Raw genomic sequence first — 18409 nt, 5'->3', positions numbered from 1 at the left:
CTCCTTCTGCACTTTAGGGATTCCATGACTTTATGATTCTACGAATTTGGAATTCCCTCATTTTCCATATTGAAGCCAGGATTGCCCTCTCCAGAGTGGAGTTCCGGCAATATCAGATGTCAACCTGTTCACCGCGCATTTGATTTTGTGCAACTCGTTGAATTGGCATGTTGGGCTCCTGTTGGAAGGTTCATCATCCACCATCAGTGCCCAGGAAAATGCCAGAGATGCAATGAAGTTTGAGGCTAGTATGCCTTGATAGACACTGATGCTTACATAGCTAAATCAGTGGGAGGTCAGAAGATTTACCATTACCTTCTCAATGGTGATCCCAGGAAATGTTAGTGAGAAGGGCGGAAGGAGGAAAACCTTCCAGGGCCTCTGGCATGGCTGCCATTTGCATGCAATGGATGGGGGAAGAACTGACCAGCAGCAGTTCCAGCAGGACAGGGGAATTGAAATCTCAGGTTAGTGCAAAAGAATGGCAGTAGTTCTTACTGATTGAATTTGCTCTCATTCTCTGCCACAATGCTGCATGATCATGCATCAGGTCTTGGAGGAGAACTCCTTCCACTAACCTTCCACCAACCTATATGTCAGCATTAGACGTGTATGGGCCATGCATTCGTGTTGAGTGAAAATTAATTTGCTGCTCACATTTAAAGTATTCCATAAAGTGGTTGAAATAGCCAAGGAAGTACCGGAAAGAGAGCTAGGGGTCTTAGTAGATTTGTTGCTCAACATATTGAGCAATAGCAGCAATCAACAAAGCTAGTGAATTGTATGCCTAAAACAATACAGTGTATATCAGAGGAAATTGTGATCAAACTGCTGTGTCTGACTGTAACTGTGCGCTGTGTTCAATTCTGGTTGTGCATACACAAGGACGATGTTTCAGTGTTGGAGATTGTGACTCTTGTTAATCCTAACAAAAAGGAGCTGCAATTGTACTAAAGACAGGAGGAGAGACTCCATCCCAGGTTGGGAAGGTTATGGGAATGAAATGGACAAATTGTTGGGCTAACATAAGTGACACAAATTAAAGGTAGTAGAGATCATTTAGAATACACCAGGAAATCTTTCCTCATGCAGCGATTATAACAAAGAAGAGAGCATCAGAGAAAGTTGAGGCAGCACAAATCCCGCTAAGAAATAACTGAATGTTGAAACTGGGACAATCCTTACTCTTTCTGAAAGGATGAATTGAGATGGATTGAGTAGCCATCCTCTTCCATAGGTATCGTTTGAACAATGTGCTTCAACCGAACCTTAAAACAGTGGGTTTCCTCCGGGTGCTCCGGTTTCCTCCCACAAGTCCCGAAAGATGGGCTGGATTCTCCATTCCTGAGGCTAAGTGTCGACGCCAATAGGAGGATCTGTGGTGCTTCACGATGGGAAATTCGACGCAAAACCCTCACCGATTCCACTACCAGTGAGGGCTAGCACCGGCGCTGCGTGAAACAGCCGTGGAACATGCGGAAAATGGGTGGAGAATCGCCAGGACCGTCCTGCACATGCGCAGAGCTGACAGGCTGCACACTCATATACACCTACACCCCCACACACGCACTGATCGCGCCGGTAAAGATGGCACCGGTGGTGCTGGACCGCGTACCCGCCCGGCCCGACCCCCAGCCCACCTCCTGGCCATCCCCCACCATGCCCTCCAGCCCTGGCAGAAGCCCCCTGACCTGCGGCACTGATCTTGGCCGAGTGTGGTGGTGCTGGACACTGTCCACATGCCCACTCTCTCCCTCCGCAGGCACCATGCCAGGCTCACGATTGCTGAGACCACACGTGGCCCGCGCCATTGGGAACTTGTCCCATCGGAGGTGGAGTATCGTGGGTGGGCCCACTAATGACCTTCCAACGGGGTTGCGACTGCGCACGGTGCGCATCTCGATTACGTCGATTTGGACGGGGCGGAGCATTGTGACCCGGCATCAATGCGGCCGCTGCCGCGACTTCGGCATCGGTAACCACTCTCCACCTGATTGCCGTTCCCGATTTTGGCGTCGGGCTATAGAGAATCCCGTCAATGCTGTTAGGTAATTTGGCTATTCTGAATTCACCCTCAGTGTACCCGAACAGGCACTTGAGTGTGGTGACTAGGGGATTTTCAGAGTAATTTAATTGCAGTGTTAATGTAAGCCTACTTGTGACAAGAATAAAGATTATTATTATTACCATTATTGCACCTATTATTGTTTTCCACTTCTCACACCAGCCACCACTGTGGTCTCAATGCATTACTAAATTATGAATGTTTTTGTGCCACACCTTTGTACTACTAAGAATTGTGTCGAAACTGGCCAAATTAATTTCGTCTGGAATTCTTATAGTTGGCATAAATAGGACATTTTCATCTCAGTTTGATTTATGTTTGAAAGCAGGTTCCAGAGGTGAAAAAGCAATGTTTTAATTTGCTGCAGCACTGAAAACTTTTTAAATAATCTGCTATTTAAATATTGTTATCCTACTCAAATTCTTTTGAGGGGGGGGGGAATAAATCATTTTAATATCAATGTGGTTCAACTTTTAGAAAGTGATGGGACAGTGCCATCTGGGCACAATATTTGATTTCAACCAAGTTCCATATGTGCCAATCATTGCCTTAACAGATATTGTACATCTTTTGCAATAATGGCCTTGAGGGAACACTTTGTTTGATTATTCAAATCAATTATCATTGTGCAAACCAATTCAGTCTCATAGGAGCGAAGCAGAGGGAGACACGAGGTTTTTTTAAAAAGACTGTTGTTATTCGGAGATCCAGTTAAGCCAAATCACATGTTGATGATAAATGTGTGGAAAAATGCAAAGACCTTTAAAAAAAATGACATTTTAATGCAAGTATAATGACCACGATATATCATGGGCTCAATGGCAATCAAGTCCGTGAAGATCTCTTGCATACAATGAACAGCTTCTGTATAAAACACTTGTAAATTCATAATAAATATCTCAAGGCTTAATATGAAGATTGCAATAATGGCTTCCTTTACATATTAGAATGCATCAAGGCATAGGTTCATAAACATAATTCCAGCTTGCTGTACAGGGAAAAATTAAATTAAATGGTATTTAAAAACCTGCTTTGAAGAACTGGTCCCGCAAAGGGACCAAATCTGCACAGAAACCAAATGGACCAAACCACTCCTGGTTCGAGATCTTTTCTTTGGGAATAGATAAAAGCCCACAAGAAGGCTGGATCCTTCTGATTTTATGCATAACCATAACCGAGTTGGCAACAGATGACAGATATTCTCCATTATCTGGAAGATACTCCGTTCTTAAATATACTTGAGAAGATAGCCGACCACTCCACACATCTCTGCCACTGATTTTATCCCAATTTAAGCTGGCCCATTTTTGATTTAATGAAACTGCAGTTTTGAATCCTTCAGGTTCCAATTCATATTCCCTGGAAGATCGACTTGGATGTATCTCTGTTTGTCCTTATCATGTCAACTCAGCTGCAGCGGGAACGGGTGTCTATTTGATGATTAAGCATGCAAATTGCTGTCAGCCTACTTTTTTGTACTTATCAATGAAGCCGCTGGATAATGCAGGAAATGCCAATTTTAATTAAATGGAATGGTTGCACTGTTAATTTAGATTGGAGCTAAAATGAGATACAATTATGCTATTGTTCGATCTGTATTTCATAAAATACCGGTTTACTTTAATTCATTTTAATCTTTTAGGAACTGTGCTACTTCTGCACTAAAATGGTTTTACCAGTTCACCATTCATTTTATCGACCAGCTGGACAGGAAATGCCCACGTATTCATTAATTATTCATCACTACACTACCGTACAAACTCGCACAGACTCTTTGCAGTTACAAGACAGAAATCAATGAGCAGATTCTGAAAGGCCATCTAAGCAAAAAAAAACACAATAAAATGGCATTAGGTTTAGAAATAAGGTCAACGTCCCCACAATACTGTTCTGAGCACAATATACGATGAAACGTTTTATTTGAGAAAATGTGGGACAGCATTAATAGAACCTGGTTTGTCTAGGGTCACAATCTGATTTTTCAAATGTTGTGAGTGCACAGTGGTCAGTCACATCGGCAGATTCCATCATCTGATGTCCAATTTAGTGGCTCCCCCACACTACTCAGTAAAGTATAATACTCACAGCTTGACAGATGATTGGGTACTTTGTGCGGTTGATACCTCCAGCAAACACTGCGCAAGTGAGGGCAGTATGGAAACAGAAGTTCAGCAGCATATGCCAGCCTTTCCTGCTAATGCGGATGGTGCTGTCAAAAAGATTTATGACGTTGCATTAGTTATAACTTTCCTTGTCTGTCCATAAACAAGAGAGAAATATGACAGGTATTTTACTGTTCGATTCCCAGAATGCTGATAATATTGCTATCACTAATGAGCAACAAATAATCTGTTCTTTGTCACCCAAACAAAACAAAATGCATCAAATTAAAAATAATTGTTGTTCTAAGGATATCGCAAGAAAACTAATACACAATGAGAAATGGTCGGGTTACTGATAATCTCCAGCTCATCATTACATATTCTGTGGATAATTCTATTATGAATAAAATAACTTGTTTGTTTAGTTTTATGAGGGTTATTTGAAGCATGCAGGATCGTTAAATACACTGCTTGATATGAAAGAAATATTATATTCTTTCAATGGCTTCCAATGTGAACAAGCTACAACCAATCATTAAGTTATATATTAAATACACATCAGCTGATCTTGAAATATTACTAATTTCACCTGTTACTCAGGGAAATTGTGTAATTATTTAAATAAGCCACCTATGATTATGTCAAAAGGATCCTTTCCCTTTTCTGTTGATTTGTTACCGATGAAAATATATTTTTTAGAACTTCCATTCCAAACCACAAAATATATGAAAATGAAATGGCTAAATGTGACAGATTTAAAGCAGTGTCTGTTTGTAGAATCATAAACCAGCACAGCGGAGAAACGGGACAATCGATCCATTGATTCTATGTTGGCTGCTTGGAAGAGCAATCCAATGACACGGATTCCTTGGTTCTTCCCCATATTGCCACAATTGTTTCTCCCTTAAGTATTTACCCAATTCCCTTTTGAATGCTACTACTGAATTTTCTCCTGGGTTGATTTTTCAATAAGCGCCCCTGTCACTGATGTTAAGCAGATTGACTTGTAATTGCCAGGTTCATCCTTTGCCCCTTTTTTGAAGAAGGGTGTAACATTTGCAATCCTTCATTCTGACACCACCACTGTATCTAAAGATTGGAAGATTCATCTGAAAGAGTTCCAGTTGTAGTATGCTACAAATATAAGAAAGGTTTTATTATGACCTAAATGTCAGCATAATGTAGAGATTAAGTGGAGAGTGGATTCTTTTTCCTTTTCCTTTTTCCTTTCATCTTTAAACCCAAAGCATGAAACCAGTTTAAGGAATGGAATATTGCCTCTGGGTCAACATTGGAAAATAAATCATGATGTAAACTTTGTGAAGAATCGCAGCAATATTGCTCCTTAAAATAGTTTTAAGGAGAGAAGAAATAGGTGCAGGAGGGCTGATCAATCTGTATTCATTACAGACCCAATTTTAACTGCATAAGGAAATGGATTTTGATGAATTAAAATCAGGCCCAATTCTTCTTCAATGGTTTGAACTTGTGACACTTGTTCTCCTTGTGACATTTTGAGGTAACTTTCAGATTTGAGACCTTGCTAAGCACAAATTATCTACTGCTGCCAGGCCCAGAGGTGTTGGTCCACTGACCCCCACAATAACTTCTGTGAAATTTCTTCTCAGTCTGCCTTCTGGCCACCCTTGCTGGACCAGGAAGATTTTACTCCATACACACACCAGCTCTAGCGTTGCAATGTTTTTTGTTGAGCTGTCAGGGTAAAGTTGGTAAATAAACAGACTCAGTGGCCATCTGATTGCATCTACCCAAACAAATTCCTTGGTGCGGAGAGTTTCATGAGTGACCTGCAGATCTTAGGCCACGTTGTAATCTCAGCTATAGAATCATAGTGTTGACACTATTGAGAGTGAGGGCACTCACTAGGATTTTGGAAGTAACCTCCAGGAGCCCGAACCCCAGGAAATGGTTTTAGTACTGCAAGAAATTGACACAAGTGTTTAAAATGAGACTCCCACTCACAAACACACTGCTCAATAACTGCATCGTCATCAGCATCACAGCCGCACCATACTCCATCCACAATGTAATGTTTCGCAAACTCCACACTATTGCATCCATCTCGTGTTTACTCAGATAAATCTCACAGCTCTTCAACCATCAACCATACACAAAAACATATCTGCCAATGCATTCGTTCTCTTCCAAAACAAGATAGTACATAACAGGTGCCAACAAAAACCGACTGCAAAAGGGAAAGCATGATGATAGAACTCCTCATCAGAAGATGGTGCTTGTCATTACCACCACATAATTTGCAACAGGCAGATAGATCATCTAGTGGTATGTAGCCACTCCAGCTTCTTTATCATCTAAAACTATCCCTCATTCACAAACTATATTCCTATAGTGACCACATGTGCTGCACCCTAATGCTTCTACCTTTATCATTGCAGATTCCTGGCTGCAAGACACATTCTCCCCTGGGAGGAACTGGAAGAGGAGAAGGAGCCATCTTATTTCCCCAGAAAAAGAGGAGGATCGGAGCAATTAAGATGGCCTTGCGCTAGTGGCTGCCACTGTCATAGGCACTGGCTCATAGAATAGTACCACACATAACTCAAGAAGTTAGAATGGAACACCAATCCTCACTTTTGGACATACTTACCAGTAATGGGAAGCAACCATACCATGTGAAACAGACATAACAGATCTATCTCACCGGGGAGGAAAAGGTTACATCCTAGTTCTGAGAGTCCAGGAGTCTAGTGAGCTCACAGGGCCAAACTTCGGATGAAGGTTAATGAGTCTGTCAAACCAAATGTCTTGGACAGCCTGAAGGTTTATGGGTCTTGGCTAGGGAGATGGTGGAGTCTGCCTCTCGCTTGACACCAGGGTTGATGCAGAATTTGAAACCCGATGTGGAGACGCTGGCCAATTCCAATCAGAAACTTGTGCTGCCTGGCATCACTCAGTAGCTGAGGTCACACAGTCGGTCATTGCAGCTTCCATGGAATGCCAAACAGTGAGCATGGAATGCAAAGTGCTAAAATGGAAATGCTAATAGTCTGCATGGTAGGGAACTTTGGCTGCGAGAGGTATGCAAAGCAACTCCGATGGCCAGTGATCAGTAAATCACTGGGCTGGCTGAACAGAGGTCCTTTAGCAGGAAATTATGGAGCAGGAACCTAATGGCCTTTCTCTGCATGTCATTATTGCTGCTACCTCCTACAACACTCCACCATTGGCCTCATTGTTGCCTGTCAGCAAGCCCATGCTCAGATGATTTCCACAGGATTACATAGGATAAATGACACAGAAACAAGCCTTTCCACCCAACCAATCCATACAGGAGTTCCTGCTCCACTCGATCCTCCTCCCACCTTTTCTTATCTAAAACTAGCACTGTAACCCTCAATTTCCTTCACCCATCTATGCTTGTCGAACTTCCCCTGAAATGCATTTACATTATTCACTTCAACCCCTCCCTGGAGCAGCGAGTTCCACATTCTCACCACTCTTTGAGTAAAGAAGTTGGTCCCCTATTGGATTTCTTGGTGACTTATCTTGTATCGATGGCCTCTAGTTATCTCTTCCCCACAAGTAGCAACATTCTCTCTGAATCCACTCTATCAAAACCTTTGATAATTTAAAGGCCCCTATTAGGTCACACCTCAGTCGCCTTTTCTCAAAACAAAAGGGAAGCAGCTCGTTCATCCTTTCCTGATAAGTATGCACCTACATTGCTGGTATCATCCACGTAAATCTTCTCTGCACCCTCTATATCCTTTTTATAATATGGCAACCAGAGCTTCACATAATACTGTGTATGGGCTAACCAAAATTCAATATTGGTTTAACACAACTTCCCTACTTTTCACTTCTATCCCTCTAAAATAAATTCCAGTGCTCGGTTTGCCTTTTTAAAAGAATACATTTAGAGTACCCAATTATTTTTTTTCCAATTAAGGGGCAATTTAGCTTGGCCAATCCACATAACCTGCACATCTTTGGGTTGTGGGGGTGAAACCCAGACAGACATGGGGAGAAAGTGCAAACTCCACCACACGGACAGTGACCCAGGGCTGGGATTTGAACCCCGGTTTTCAACGCCGTAGTCCCAGTGCTAACCACTGTGCCACGTGTTTGCCTTTTTAATGGCCTTGCTAACCTTTGACATTATATTTCATTATTGGTATATATGTACTCCTTTGCTCCTCCTCCACACCTAAATTCACACTTTCCAAGTAATAAGTGACCTCCCTATTCTTCCTGCCAAAATGTATTACCTCACATTTTTCTGTATTGAACTTCATTTGCCAATTAGTTACGAATTTTGCCAGTTTATTCATGCCTCCATGTAATTTGTTGTGGTCCTTCTCAATATTGACTATTGCTGTACTCCCCACCACTGATTTAACATCACTCACAAATTTAGAAATTGTATTTGATTCCAAAGTCCAAGTCGGTAACAATAATTGTGACTGGCAGTGGTCCCAGCACTGATTGTTGTGGAACACCATTTCCCACATTCTATCACTGTGCTTCCATTTTCTGCTTTTCTGGCTCGACACCTGCTAGCAATCCATTTTGTCACTTTTCCCTGACTGCACATTTTTTGACTTATGTATTAGTCTATTATGGGGCAGCTGATCACAGGCCTTTTGAAAATCCATATAAATTGCATCTGCTGCATTACTTTTGTCTGCTGTATCTGTTATCTCCTCAAAAAATTTGATAAGACGAAGCAAGAAAGATTTACCCTTTTGAAAACTATGCTGACTATTCATTAATCTATTTTCCTTTTCTAGATATTCTTCTATTCTTTCCTTTATAGTCACCCCATTATTTCCCCTACCATTGATACTCAACTGACTTGTGTATAATTCCCTGGATATACTCATTGTAGGAATTATGTGAGCCATTTGCTACTTCTCTGGCACTAAATCTTTTTCTCATGAATCATAAAGTGTGTGTAGCAATGGACCTGCCATCTCTTCCCTTGAGGGCAGCACGGTGGCGCAGTGGGTTAGCCCATCAGCCTCACGGCACCGAGGTCCCAGGTTCGATCCCACTCTGGGCCACTGACCGTGTGGAGTTTGCACATTCTCCCCGTGTCTGCGTGGGTTTCGCCCCCACAACCCAAAAGATGTGCAGGCTAGGTGGATTGACCACGCTAAATTGCCCCTTATTGGAAAAAATGAATTGGGTACTCTAAATTTGAAAAAAAAAATCTCTTCCCTTGATTCTTTTAAGATGTGATGATGTAATCCATCCAGACCTGGGACTTTATCCTCTTTGACTTTGATTAGTTTATTCAATGTATCCCCTTTCCTTATTTTAAATGCACATATCTCATTGCTCATCCCACCATTCAATGTCATGATTATGTGTTTTATCTCCTTCCGAATTACCAAAAAAGAATCATTAGGTAAGTCATGTTTTCCTTGTTTGTTTGCTGGACAGAAACATAGTAATTGGTAGTGGTGAAATTGGTGGTCTTTTTTATTTATGGTTGAAAGGATTGAATGTGGATAATAAGCTTCTTGATGGATCCTCAGCATGTGGCTCCAGGGCTGCAAAGGTAGAATAGTGTTCTCAATTAAAATGGCGGTGAGCTTTGTTCCCAGGTATTGGTGTCAACCTAGAAACCCCTGATGCTCCCTTTGCTGTCCCTCTTTAATTTCTTCATCCTCTTCCTCCTCCTCCTCCAGCTGTTCCCAAACTTGAACCTCTAACACAATTGCTGATGGCCCTCGACTGGCAAGATCATGACGTGTGCAGTAAGTCAGAATAAGTCTTGCCAACCTGTCCACCTTTTCTCGCCACTCCTCCAACAGCTGATGCCACTCTGCCTGGACTCATTTCCCCTTTCAGAGTAAGGGGGACCCCAACTAGATTCACATGAGCATGCACTCCCATGTCTTTGCCAGTATTTAAAAGGTATGAACATGGTACAACAGCACAAAACTCGCTCTTCTTAGGTGAAGTCCTCAAAGAATTTCCACAATAAATATTCATAGAATCCCAACAATTCTCCAGGTTGCCATTCCTGGCATACACTTCGACTCATTTGTGAAGATGGTGGGCACAATCTAACCAAATTGTAACTGAGTCCCATGACGAGCGCGTTTAGCTGGGTGTTTCCCAGCTTTCACAGCGCAAAGGAACATAGAACGTACATTGCAGAAGGAGGCCATTCGGCCCATCAAATCTGCACCGACCCACTTAAGCTCTCACTTCCACCCTAGCCCCGTAACCCAATAACCTTTCCTAACCTTTTTTGGACACTAAAGGCAATTTAGCATGGCCAATCCACCTAACCTGCATATCTTTGGACTGTGGGAGGAAACCGGAGCACCCGGAGGAAACCCACGCAGACATGGGGAGACCGTGCAGACTCTGCACAGACAGTGGCCCAGCAGGGAATCGAACCTGGGGCCCTGGCGCTGTGAAGACACAGTGCTATCCACTTGTGCTACCATGCTGCCCTATCTATTGAGACTTTGTTGCAATTTGGAGTCTCAGCAGGGATCTCCCATCCGAGGCTGGACTTCGTCCCGTTTAGTGCAAGAAGAGATCAGGATGCCATTTCAAAATGGTGTCTCAATCTCCTGACTCCCCGATGTGACTCCCAAACCTCCTGAACTCACCGATAGACGGGTCCTCGCCACCTCCCGGCCCACACCACACACATGGGGCATCCCTGGCCCATTTCCTGCCATGGGAAAAATGGCACGAACTTTGGCACGTTTGTGGGGACCAGCACTGAATGGCACTCGCCCGAGGTCTCCAAGGCGAAGGGGTTAGATCCCTGGGCCTCGGTAGATTCAGCGAGTGAATATGGGAGTGACGCAAGCTGTCATGCTCTTCTATGCAGATTTGTCAGATAGTGATCCTGCCCACAATGGGCAGTTTTTAGATTGTGACATCTCGCGAGATCACGTTTGATATCTCGAGCCGTGATGAGCTGGGTAGATCCTGGAAGAGGGATCTCCCGTTATCTACCGGCTGCACTGTGTCTTCTTGGTGCAATGCAGCCGGTACATCATAACCGATGCCTTTCTCTGAACAAGGGCTAAACTTGTTTGAAATTTTAAGATAAAAAGCAAATAAAAGCGCTGGAAAATCTCAACAGACCAGGCAGCAACTATGGAGAGAAACAGAGAGTTCACGGGTGGAGGGGACAATACTCCGAGCCCCGCGCTGGGCAATCGGAGCAACCGCGCCATGACACCCCGACGGCGGCGCGCAATTCTCCGAGGTGCGGAGAATCAGCGGCATTTGCGCCGGCACGTTTGGCGTGGTGCCGGCTGAGGGCCGCTGGAATCAGCGGGGCCGCAGATTCTCCGGCCCAAATGGGCCGAGCGGCCGCTCCAACACGACAGAGTCCCACCGGCATCGTTCACCCCTGGTCGCTGCCGGCGGGAACTCTGCAGGAACGCTTGGGGGGAGGGGGGGTGGCCTGTGGGGGGGGGGGGGGGGTGTGTGGGGGGTCTCCCTCACCGGAGTGGTTCTCCGATGGTGTGTGTGACCCGAGATCGGGGCCCACCGATCGGCGAGCCGGCCTCTTTGTCGGTGGGCCTCCTTTCCTCTGCCGGCAATGGTACATCCCTGTGCCATTTTTGTGTGGGGCGACCTGGGGGATGACAGCCACTGTGCATGCGCTGGTTGGCACCTGCCCAACTGCGCATGCGCAGGACACAAGGCACCGCGCCTTTTATGCGGCGCCGGGTCTCCGATGCCGTGCCGAGGCCCCGCCCCCGCAAATCGCGCCACGCCCTGCCAGCCCCACGGAGGACCCAGAATGTGGTCTGGGAATGGGCACCGACACCAGAGTAAAGCACTTTTACTCCGGCGTCAGCACTTAGACTCCCGTTGGTAGAATCCCGCCCGGACTTCTAGCAAAAATGTGTAAATGTGGTCTCCGCCGGGAAACGAGCTGTAATTCCTAATCTCAACAGACTGTTGGGTGGTTAGGTTCAATTCAGATCGCACTCTACCCACACTGTGAAGTTTTTTTGGAGCCAGAGGTGACTCGTGCCGAAAATGTGGGGAACGATTCTCCGCTCCCACGTCGGGTGGAAGAATCGCGGAGGGCCGCTCTGGCACCCCCTGCGATTCTCCCGCCCCCCCCCCCCAAAAAAATCACGGCGACCCGCGATTCTCCGACCTGGATGGGCCGAGCGGCCTGCCATTCCAGACCGGTTCACGCCGGCGGCAACCACACCTGGTCGCTGCAGGCATGAACATGGTGCCAAAAGCTGTTTTGTGGCTTGTGGGGGGAGGAGAGGGGAGTGAGCACCACGACCGTGCTCGGGAGGGGACTGGCCCGCGATTGGTGCCCACCGATCGTCGGGCCGGTGTCTCAAAGGGACGCACTCTTTCCCCTCCGCCACCCCGCAAGATGAAGCCGCCATGTATTGCGGGGCAGCGGAGGGGAAGACGGCAAACGCGCATGCGCGGGTTTGAGCTGTCAGCCGTCGTGACATCAGCCGCGCATGCGTGGGTTTGAGCCAGCAAACCTGCGCATGCGAGGCTGACGTCATTAGGCGCGCCGGCCGTGTCATTCTCGGCGCGCCGGGCCTTGACCCCAGCGACAAGGCCCCGCGGCCGATATTTACGGCACGGCCCTCCTAGCCCCCCTGGGTGGGGGGGGGGGGGATAGGGGGCAAGGAGCGGACTCCGACGCCATCATGAACCTCTCCGGGTTTCACGACGGCGTCGGGCCTTGCGGAGAATTCCGTCCGTGATGTCTGGAACCCAAAGAAGCCAGCAAGGCAGGATACTCAGCGATCGGGGTGCCATCTTTCAAGGATGCCCTAATCTCAGAATAACCCTGCAGCGCGCCCCTTCTCAATGGCAAAAATACCCCCAATCGCTGGCATCAGGCCCCCCTCCCGACCCCAAGTGAGTGACATGGGGTCGCCAAAGACACCACCCCCACCCATATTCAGGGCTCCTTCTTCAGGCCCCGCCCAGTTCCCCCCTTCAGGCACAACTCTTGGCAGTGCCAATCTGGCAGTGCCAAGGAGGCAGTGCCAGGGATCTGTCCAGCCCAGTCCCTACCTACGAAGGGCTACAAAGGCCACTAAGCTCCTTGGCGTGGTCATCACATCTATCCAGAGACTTCAATAGTGGTTGCAAGAAGGTCTTAATATAGGAATCCTTACACTTTAATGTTTTAGTGGTGCCAGCTGCTGCTATGGTGGAAAAGTACCTACAGTGCAGGCTTACGTCACAGGCATCAGAAGTTGAAAATGATGGGGCAACACGGTGGCGCAATGGTTAGCACTGCCGCCTCACGCGCCGAGGTCCCAGGTTCGATCCTGGCTCTGGGTCACTGTCCGTGTGGAGTTTGCACATTCTCCAAGTGTTTGCGTGGGTTTCGCCCTCACAACCCAAAGATGTGCAGGGTAGGTGGATTGGCCATGCTAAATTGCCCCTTAATAGGAAAAAATTAATTGGGTAGTCTAAATTTTAAAAAAGAAGTTCAAAATGATCCAGTCGAGGAAGCACTTCAGAGCAGAAACAAAAGCACTTTGGAAAAAGGGCATTGAGTATAAAAATTGGCAAGTCGTGCTGCTGCTGTATGCAACCTTAGTTAGGCCACACTTGGAAAATAGCGTTCAGCTCTGGTCGCCACATTACTAGAAGGATGGTGGACGCTTTGAAGAGAATGCAGATGAGGTTTACCATGATGTTGCCTCATATGGAGGGCATTAGCTATGAGGAGAGGTTGAACGACAGAGATTGAGGGCCGACCTGATAGAAGTCAACAAAATTATGAGGGGCATGGGCAGAGTGGAGAGTCAGAAGCTTTTTCCCAGGGTGGAAGATTAAATTACTAGGGGACATAGGTTTAAAATACGAGGGGCAAGTTTAAAGAAGATGTGCGGGGGAAGGTTTTTACACAGAGGGTAGTGGGTGCCTGGAACATGCTGCCAGAGGAGGTGGTTTAAGCAGGTTCGACAGTGACATTTAAGAGGCATCTTGACAAATACATGAATAGGATGGGAATAGAGGGATACAGACCCCGGAAGTGCAGAAGGTTTTAGGTTAGGTGGCAGCATGGTCAGCGCAGGCTTGGAGGGCTGAAAGGTCTGCTTCTGTGTTGTACTTTTCTTCGTTCACTTCAGAGTTAATGGACCCAGAAGTGCTATAAAAGCAAACAAAGCTAATTCCTCCTTTAAGAGAGCCTTCAGCTGTCAATCAAGAGGCTTGTAAAAGTCAATGGGGTGCCCTGAAAGAGAGGGGGTGGGGGGTTTTGATGACCCTATAGTGGGATGTTATTCATGTGGGGGGCTGATGACAGCAATTAGGGAGGTGGGGAGGGGGTGGTCTTTGCCAGCGAGAAGGGGGGTTATTTGCTGACGCGAAGCTGGGAGGGGAAGTGCTGAAGGGTTATTCTGAAGTGCGCCCCAATCTGTGAGGATTCAGTCTTGCCAGCGTCTTTGGGTCCCACAAGTCAGACTTTTGGCTTGCATCACCACTGGCTCCAAAATAATTTCTAAGGATGGGTTGTGATCTGTATTGCACTAAACCACCCAACGAGTCCACCTCCTTTCCCACCAGAGACCACACTTAGGATTTCTTTGTGAGAATTGCACCCCCATCTTGGTAACCACCAAGGATTTTTAATGGCCTGTGTATGCAGGGAACCTCACTCCCAATATATTTGTGAATAGCACTGAACACAATGATACTCAAGGTCTGACTTGATAGCTCTTCAGATGACTTTTATTCTACCTAAATAATGAAGCACTCTATTTTTGATTGTTGATCTGCAATGACAGAATATGTTAAGAGTCAAGTTCACTCATATCACTGTGATTTCTTTTTAATTTAATTGATAATAGAAGGCATGTTATTTGTGTCTGCACCGTAAGTACCTGGAGGTGTTTATTATTAACAAGTTTGTGGTCACCTTCAGGTTTTGGCTCCAGTCGCATATTTTATGGGTTCTCGTTTATTTCTGACTGCCATTTTACTCATGAAATAAATTCTGACTGTTCTGTTTTCTATGCATCTACATCTTTATTGATTTCCAGCTTCTGCTATGCCCCTCGGACCATCAGTTTAATGTGTTTCTGAATCCTGTTACACCCTTACCAGTCTCCCAAGTGTTTGTCTCATTTTCTTCACTCAGAATTTGTATCGTTCATTTTCCTTTCACCTTGAATGGCACAAAATGTAACCAAAATACAATCTTAAAAAAACTATTTTATGCTTCTGATATGACTCACAATGGAACAAATCAATAATGATTTTTTTCTGCAGTTCCTACCTGTGATGCACAATGTAGGTGATAATGGACGCAAAGAGGCACAGCAAAAGGACTGCAGTGCATGCATATACCACAGGATGCAGGAACTCCCCTGGGTACTGGTTGAAGGAAAGCACAGTCTTCAAATCCTGGAAGGCAATCCAAAAATATTCATTAAAATTCACTGCTTCTTTTTCACACAGTAGAAAAGTGAATGGTTTTCATCAGACGAGAGAAACCTGATATCTAACAAGGCTTCAGATATCACTTTCTAAGGCAGAACTACAGTAAAATCTTTATTATCCGACATGCGGGAGGGAATAGCTGTTGCTGGTTAAGCATAAACGGTGGTCAACAGTTTGTTTCATTTACCAATAGAATACGATGCAATCCTTGTAGAATAAACTGATACACAAGTACCCAGGAAGTAAAAACAGTGTTTGTTTCACCTCTAATTTTCAACAATATGTTAAAACATGAATTAAAGCATAAAATAATAGTATAGAGACACTTCATAATTAATATTAATATTAAATTACACCCAGTTGGTAAAATGACAATTGGTATGACGGGAATACGAGGAATTCCGGTTACTCGAGAATTCGGTTGATATCAAATGCCGGATAACACAATTTACTTGTCTCTCAGAAAACATTCACGTAATCCCATGATAAATTATCAGCTGTTTCATTTCCCTTAGATACAGTTTACATGATAAAAACTATTTCATAACAGATTAATTTCCAACTCAATCATAATAAGAGATTAAGATAATCTCTGCAATAGTCTTTGGATTCTTTGCAGCCATTTTGAGAAAGAAAGAAAGATAGAAAGAACTTGCATTTATACAGAGATTAACGATTTGGACTTGATTATGTTTGCTCAGCACATGTTTTAGCTTTATGGAATTTGGAGCTCACTATTCTTCATTTAACAAGAACTGCCTAAATTCAACATCTCATTGCATTTAGAAAAAACTTTAGCATGCGCTTGAAGTGCTGTAAACAACAGGGATACGCACCATGAGCTTGTTAAATGGGATTATACTAAATAGTTCTTTTTGGCTGGCTCAGCCACGATGGGCAAAATGGTCGCCTTCTGTGCCACAAATTTTTGAGGTTACTATTTTCTGTGTTTCGAGTTATTAAACTGCTAATGAAACCTCAGTTTTGTAAAGTGTGATTTCTGTGAATGCAACTTTGTTTGCGCCAATTAAACATTAGCACCAGATCACGACACAGTTACATTAATGATGCTTTAATGTTGCTCAAGCGTCTAATGAGTTACAGAGCCAACATAAATATCGGAAAGCTCATGAATCCAGCTGTGAAAAAGAGCGTTTTTTGTTCAAAGTGGCTGAATATCAAGTGAGAAAGTCCTACTGCAATGATAAGTCCCTCCAAATGTTTGTAACCTCTGTAACTGAGCACTGAGGGTGTTTCTTCTTTCAGGAGAAACACTCTAAATCTGAAAAGAAAGTTTCAATGCGGCAATATATCACTGACAGTGCAATTTTTATCGGAGCTGCTAGGAGCTTCTTTTTTTCTTTTAAATTTAGTGTACCCAATTCAGTTTTTCCAATTAAGGAGCAATTTAGCATGGCCCATCTTTGGGTAGTGGGGGCGAAACCCACGCAAACACGGGGAGAATGTGCAAACTCCACATGGACAGTAACCCAGGTGTGGTGTCTTGTTTTGTTTATTTTATTTAAGATGGTTGGCGTAGTGTTCCACAAAGATCGCAGTATAGCTTTTACTTAAACAAAGCTATGATTTTATTTACACTACTAAACTGGGCTTCGTCACTTAATCCTTCAGAATACAGAATTGATCAATAACATCTGACTACACTCATCTACTGCTAATCTCACTATTGGTAGAAACTATAATCTAACTTTATCACACTAACTGCTCTTATGACCTTCACTAGCTGTCTCTTGCATACCCTCCTCCTCGAAGGTCCAGCATCACTGCTATATAGTAGTAACTGCAGCCTCCCTCTAGTGGCTATTCATGGTACTATATTCACTATTGTATGCTGATAGGTATAACGAGGGCCGGGATCAAACCTGGGACCTCAACACCATGAGGCAGCAGTGCTAATCACTTTGCCACCGAGCTGCCCCTCTGCTAAGAGCTTCTAGCTGGAAGTCCAAAAAAGGTTGCGTGACCTAAAGGATTCAAAGGTGTGAGTTTATTGGGAAGTCGTCACTCATATATGGACATGAAAGCAGCAATTATTTCAAGGTGTGTACATATAAACTGTACTAACATAAGAATGTAGTATATAATTTTTGAAAAGTGAAAATAATAGGTCGTTCAAATTACATTATACACACATGAAAGTGACAAATATATTATAATCAATTTCGATCACTCAATTCCCAGGCTTAGACTTTCAGGAATGCCCAAGATTGGGATTGGGACTGAGGTAGCCATGAAGTTAAAGCTTGGGCCTAATTTCTATCGAGTGGTGGAGCATAATTGAATGTTGGTTCACTGCTTTCATCATAGCTGCACTCATGAAAGTGCGGCAAGAGAGTGATTGGAAAGAGGGAAATTGAGGGTTGGGGGGATGATGATGGTCAATGGATGATGGCAATTTAAAAAAAAATAGAATTTACAGTGCAGAAGGAGGCCATATGGTCCATTGAGTCTGCACTGGCCCTTGGAAAGAGCACCCTCCACCCTATCCCCGTAGCCCAGTAACCCCAACCAACCTTTTTCATTGGCCACAAAGGGCAGTTTTAGCATGACCAATCCACCTAACCTGCGCATCTTTGGACTGTGGGAGGAAACCGGAGCACCTGGAGGAAACCCACACAGACAGGGGTACTGTGGCACTACCTAAACCCTCTAATTAAGGGTCTCATTTGGTTTGATGTTCCCGATTGGTTTTGGCTAAATTGTACATTATTATTCATCCCCTTTCTGCAGACTGCTGATAATATTACAATCCTATCATGATCTGCTTCATTTTCATCCACATAAAATCCTGCAGATAATTAAGAATAAC

The 18409-nt window shown here is 44.6% G+C and overlaps 1 protein-coding gene across 2 annotated transcripts in view; it reads right to left on the bottom strand.

Moving 5' to 3' along the window:
• The window catches only part of LOC119951080 (adhesion G protein-coupled receptor A3-like), a 664838-nt gene that overhangs the window by 50606 nt on the left and 595823 nt on the right, over positions 1-18409 (bottom strand). For both annotated transcript variants that reach the window (XM_038774125.1, XM_038774126.1), the window contains exons 15-16: positions 15416-15543; positions 4151-4274 (exon numbers count right to left, since the gene is read on the bottom strand). In XM_038774125.1, coding sequence (XP_038630053.1) covers positions 4151-4274; positions 15416-15543 — 252 coding nt within the window. The remainder of the gene's footprint in view (positions 1-4150; positions 4275-15415; positions 15544-18409) is intronic.

This window comes from Scyliorhinus canicula, chromosome 16 (assembly GCF_902713615.1).
Source record: "Scyliorhinus canicula chromosome 16, sScyCan1.1, whole genome shotgun sequence".
Lineage (NCBI taxonomy): Eukaryota > Metazoa > Chordata > Chondrichthyes > Carcharhiniformes > Scyliorhinidae > Scyliorhinus > Scyliorhinus canicula.
Note: the sequence above shows the minus strand (reverse complement) of the source record. Positions and strands in the feature narration are given on the sequence as shown.